Source organism: Orycteropus afer, unplaced genomic scaffold (assembly GCF_000298275.1).
Source record: "Orycteropus afer afer isolate SDZICR_OR568_19922 unplaced genomic scaffold, OryAfe1.0 scaffold00596, whole genome shotgun sequence".
Taxonomy (NCBI): domain Eukaryota; kingdom Metazoa; phylum Chordata; class Mammalia; order Tubulidentata; family Orycteropodidae; genus Orycteropus; species Orycteropus afer.
Window position 1 is genome coordinate 1,273,205 of NW_006922183.1, and position 6,000 is coordinate 1,279,204.

A 6,000-nucleotide genomic window follows, 5' to 3' on the forward strand; every position below is an offset into this window, starting at 1 on the left:
ACAGTTTCATTCTGTCTTTAAGGAAGTGACAAGATCTGCTTATTAAAAGCATAATGAGGCCTGTGGCCCAAACTTATGTGGCTTAAAAAATACAAAATTTGATGTTTTACAAAAACTCCTAAGATCAAGAGCCTTTAAGTTAGCAAATCTGGAAGGAAGAACTTTATTGTGCCCCATGTCTTCATTCTATTTTAATTCATATATTTGATGACCTGTTAACCTTTGTTTAACATCATCCCCATCAGTTATCAACAGTCATTTTTGGGCCACTGGAGTTTTCCGCTCTGGGAAAGTAGAGAAAGGACTAGGCCAGGGCTCACATTCAGGTTTCAGAGAGTCCTTACAACACGGGATGCCCAAGCAGTGAACAGCAAGTCAGCTGTGGTCAAGAGTGGGGCTGGTGAGGCAGGAGTCCTGGGAAACCTCAGAGACCATTCACGCTCCACCTCCATGGGGTGTCTAAACAGCCAGTCACATTACATTGTCTCCTCTGGGCCACCAATGTCATGGCAGTGCAGATTATGGAAAACCATGCCCAGCATGGTCCAGCATAGGGATACCCTGGGACCTGATGGGCACACAAATACATTTTGGAGGCACAGTATAATGCATGACTGGGATAGTGCTTGCGGCTGTTGCCAGTGACCTCAGCATGCTGTTTTTACCACGCACATCTGGAGGGTGTGGTCATGCACTGGTCACAGTCAGCCGTCAAGAAGGATTTAACTCAGGCTCATTAAGGAGCACACCATGGAGAGTGCCTGTTGCATTTCTGATGTTCTAGTTTCCTATTCTCTTCATTCCAGGCTGTTGGAAGCAGATTAAGTACCCTTTTGCCAGACATCAGTCATCTGAGTTTACCATCAGCTATGATAATGAAAAGGAGATGACCCAAAAGTTAGATCTCATTGCATGTGATATGGCAGGTAAGTATCCAGTCTCTATGACTGGATCATCATACTGTTAGGGGAGGGAACCAGGAGAGAAGTGAAACTAATGTCTTTTGGTTTAGATGGGGTCTGATAAATCAGTAATGTGTTAAGCAGTTTTGTCTCTGTACTCTGCATGGTGTTACACACTGACACTGAGATGTTACTCAAGAGCTCAGTTTAGCCGCACCTCTTACACTTGCAGGAAATGTAATGACATCCATAGTGATGGCCCTGAAGTACTACAAGAATCCAGATGGCCTTAAATAACCTATTCTGTTTTGATTGAGACGCTGGGAAACAGGGACTAGAAAGATAAATACAGCTTCTGCCCTGAGGAAGAGGAGATAGGAGAAAAAGGAACCCAACCAGGTTGGAATGGCCTCCATTATCTCTGACATCATCGAGAGTCAAGCTTCCCAAACTATTTGTGGGGAAGGATCCAGTTTTTGTTTTTGTTTTTATTTGCAGTCGTTCATCATGGACTAACATTTTTGTAAATTACAATATGAATGATCAGAAATAGAACATTTTAAAAAAACATGCAAAATACAAAGCCTTATCTTTTAAATTAGATTTAATGGACATAAAATTACTGTTGAATTGCTCAAAGTTTCTAAACACTCACTGTCCATTTCTGGGCTATTGCCTTGGTAACCTGTCACTACATTCTCAGATATGTAAAGGTCTGGAGACCATACTCTGAGTAGCACTGCTCTGGCTTCTGTTCAAAGTGCATTCTGAGACCCAGGAGTATCCCTCTGACTTGAAAGCTCGCTAGAAATGTAGACTTTCTGACCATGCCTTAGGCCTGCCGAACCCAAAGTTCCTAGGTGGTGCACATGCGCAACACAGTCTGAGAGGTCCCGGTGTGTGTGTATTGGGGAGTGTGCTTGAGCCACTTCAGGGGCAAAGAGAGCATCTCTCCAACCAAAATCCTGTCCCTTTCCTGCAGTCAATTCAAGGTATACATTAAGAGGGAAAGTGAGAAGAAGGGGGAACATATTTTCTGCTCTTTTGCATCCTTTTATTCTCCACCAGCTTCCAATCAAGCCCCTCTCCTCTCTCACTGAGGGATCATTTGCAGGGGCCTTATGTGCAGAAGGCCACTGGCCCCTGCTCTCATCCACACTCACATGCAGTCTCTCCCCTCCGCAGTCTCACCCATGCTCAGAGCTTCCACCAGAGCCCTCTCTTGCATGTTGGTCTGCTGGGTGTCTCCAACTACAAGTGCCACCAGATCCTCAGTGGGTCCAAAACTGAAGTCACTGCTCCTAACTCTCACCACATAGGACCCTTGTATTCCTTTTCTAAGCTACTTCCCCACTGTACATTCCAGTCATCCAGATTTAACCCCTGGGAAGGGTCCTTGGCTCCCCCTTCCATCATGACCCATGTGTCATTGGTAATGACCTCCTCTGATTTCCTGTCCCCGAACTGTGACCTTTTCTAAGGCTGCTGCCACTCACCTAGGTCATGACCTCTTATATTTCATTTTTCTTTGCTTTTCCTTTTTGCTTCTCTGCCTTCTTTATTCTACCCCCAGAGTTACTAATTGTGCCAGTCTTTTATTTAGAATCCTCAGTAAGTTTCTACAGAATTAAACCAAACACCTAGCAAGACATTCGGTGCTTTTCCTAATCTAGCGTAAGGTTAATAGTATACACTCAGGACTTGTGCTCCAATCCTAGCTCCGTCACCTGTTAGCTGTGTGATCTTGGGAAGTTATTTAATCTCTCTCTGCTTTGCTTTCCCCACTTATAAAATAGAGTAATATTCCCTGTCTCATAATTAAACTAATATCTTAGGATAGTGCCTGATACAGAATAAAACTCAGTAAATGTTATAGTTTAATCATTATCATCACCATCGTCATTAGGGCCCAACCTTCATCTCTGTCTTTAAACAAACTACTTCATGACACTCATACTCCGCCATGTCAGACTCTATATATTTTCGGGGTGGTTCTTTCCTCCTGTTACTCACACTAGTACCTCCACCTCCCAGACTTGGCATTTCGAGAGCCAGTTTAAGTACCACTTCTTTTGTGAAGTACTTTTTCCCGCACCCTGAGGTTAAACCTAATGTCTCCTTTCTCTAGGTTCCTGTGACCCTCAGGCCCTTTCCAAAGCAGCCATTGCCCACCACCACCAATCTCGTGGTGACCCCGTGTGTGCTGGAGAACTGTGCTCCATGGAAGTTAGTCACCAGACCTGGTGACCATTATCATGATAATGCCTGTCTACCAAAGCATGCCTGGGTGGACTCAAACCCCTATTCTCCTAGCAGCCAGGCATATTAGCCATTTGCACTACAGGGAGCCCTAAGCAGTGATTATGGTTATGTAAATCCTGGATGAGGGACCTGTGACTTTTACATCTCAGTCTTTCTCAGTACCTGGTGACAGTTTCTCAGTATGTGGATATGGGACACATTGAGGAGCTGGTGACACTTGAGGCACTCAGTATAGTGTTGGTTCCACTGCCTTAACCAAGGCATTGCCTTCTACAGCAACTGGCTTGCCTGTGTATCGGTGCCGTGCACAAATGATGTGGCATCTACTCATTTCCTTTCAGATTATCAGCAGCCTCTCATGATTGGCACTGAGACAGTCACAAGGAAAGGCTCCACCTTCCGGCCGATGGACACTGATGCAGATGAGGCAGGGCTGAGCACTGACGTGAGCGCCCACTATGACTGCCCTCACAACGCTGGCCGCCACGAGTACGCCTTGCCCTTGACCAACCAGGAGCCTGAGTACGCCCTGCCCATCGTGGAGCGGCACCTGATGAGAGCCAACACCTTCTCGGCGCAGAGTGGCTACCGAGTCCCCGGCTCCACGGCCACACACAAACACTCTCTTTCTTCAGGCAGTTTCTCCCCTTCCGGAGGGGCAGGCACCAAAAGTGGAGACTATCAAATGCCCCAAAGCCCCAAGGCTGCGAATGGGATGTATGATAAGCCCAAAGTGAACAGCTTCTTCCCCACAGAGAGCAGAGATTCTGACTATCAAAAGCCACAGATGAGCCCCTTACTGAGTGATGGTTATTCAGCCCCCAGAGACTGCCTCAAACCCCTCAACCACACGGCCATGACTGCTCTTTTGTGAACACAATGTGAAAGAAACCTGCTGTGGTACTGAGCATCAGTTGGCTGTTGTACTGTTGTCACTGGAAGAAGGGAGACTGCTGTTCGTGTGTGTGTGTGTGTGTGTGTGTGTGTGTGTGAGAGAGAGAGAGACAGACAGACAGAGATTAGGATCCGACGGTGGAGTCCTAGAGACAACCTCATACTGTTTACAAAACTGTGCAGCTGATTTTGTTCTGACCCATAGGGCAACCGTCTGCTGTTTCTTTTAGGGCTAGAAAAATGAAAATTTCCGATGGTATTTTCATTTCTCTAACTGTGATCCTGAGCTGCCGTGGTGTAAGATGTGCAATCTGTACAGAGTTATATTTAACAAGAATGAAAGTAACTGAAGCTTGCTTTATCAGATGTTTGTTCTGCACAGAGGTTAAGTGGGAAAATGCAGCTGTGGCAAAGTGTATATAATAGTTCTGTTCACTTTTAAAATATATTTTATCTGATACGGTGTTAGCAGCAGGTCTGTTTATATTTAATCTTGTTATTGTGGCTCATTTCCTTTCCTTTGACAACTAGAACTAAGCATTTTTAACATTCTTCTCCTGGAAGAAATAAAATTACTTGAAAAGCACACCAGGGTGGTTGTTTAGCAATTATGTTTGTTTAAAAAAAAAAAAAACACCACCTCAGCTGCCTGTTTCCTTCTAAGTTCCACTTCAGATGGGGATGTGAAGTAGTCAGCCAGCGGTCACACAGAGAGGAGATCCACGTGGCATGCAGAGACCAGTGTTGGAGGCCAAAGGAAACGTGACCACTTCATCTCATTTTGCTTATTTCTCTCCTGGGCTTGGCTGATGCTATGCAGCCTTCCTATGCAAACCTGCTTTTGCGTATCTGTCTGCAAAGCCAAATGCTGAGATTTACAGCCACCAGAACATAAAGAAATGAAGGTAGCACAGCAGTTACAGTCGGAATTACTGGGCAAGACGTTCTTTACCTCAGCTTAAAAATATTGCTGAGGTTAGATGCCCACATTTTCATGACTTTATTCAGAAGTAGAACATTTTAGTGATTTTAGTGACTTCCATTGTACCCTGAGGGAGTTATAAATAAATAAAAAGTTATTTGAAATGTGCTCTTACAAAACTGACCAAGACCAAATCTAAATGGTGCTTTTCTACCAAGATGGTTGGGAACCAAACTCATTTTTTAAGAAACAGTATCCTCCTTGAGTATGTGTCCATAATTCTAGATTAGACCAGACCTCAGCTGTACATCATATTCAGTGATTTTCATTTGAGCTTACTTTGTGAGTTAACAATGGGGGAGTTAACCTCTTTTGCCAAAGAGGAAAGTTGTTTTTCATAGAAAATGTTGACCAAAAAGACCTTTTTCTAAAAAAATGTAATACAATCTTATTTGTATGCTCATCAGTTTCTGTGAAGTGTATAAATGTATAAACCATTGAGGCTGCTGGAAGGTCATGACAGACGATCTGCTGGTTGTTGCAGAGGATATACCGTTTACTATGTGGAGTTTACATGGTTTTGAGTGTACTAATTGTAATAAACTATGTGAAATAAAAGTGTCCTTGGCTCTTATTATCGGTACCCTGCTTGCTGAGTGGTTGAAAGCATAAGTCTCAATAAAAGGGAAGGTGGTTCAGTGGGAAGAACATGGACTTGCTGCCAGATAGGTCTTGGTTCCAGACTCTGGTCTGCCACAAAATAGCTGAGCGATCTTGGGCTAGTTATATTAATCCCAAGCATCAAGATTCTTGTGAAGGCTTACTGATCAAAAATTAATTGAAAATGGTGCTGGCAAAACTGGAGATCCATTTGCAGAAAAATGAAACAAGATCTGTACCTCACACCACACACAAAAACGAATTCCAGATGGATCAAAGACTTAAATGTGAAACCTAAAACTATACAGTTCCTCAAGGAAAATTTAGGGGCAAATTTAAGGGCCCTAATATATGGCATAA

The 6,000-nt window shown here is 43.9% G+C and overlaps 1 protein-coding gene across 1 annotated transcript in view; it reads left to right on the forward strand.

Annotated features, from left to right (window-relative positions):
* DCBLD1 (discoidin, CUB and LCCL domain containing 1) overlaps positions 1-4,038 on the forward strand; it is a 77,833-nt gene extending 73,795 nt beyond the window's left edge. Inside the window, exons 14-15 of the mRNA XM_042783028.1 lie at positions 807-926; positions 3,506-4,038. Of these exons, the coding sequence (XP_042638962.1) occupies positions 807-926; positions 3,506-4,038 (653 nt within the window). The remainder of the gene's footprint in view (positions 1-806; positions 927-3,505) is intronic.
* The last annotated feature ends 1,962 nt before the right edge of the window (positions 4,039-6,000 follow it).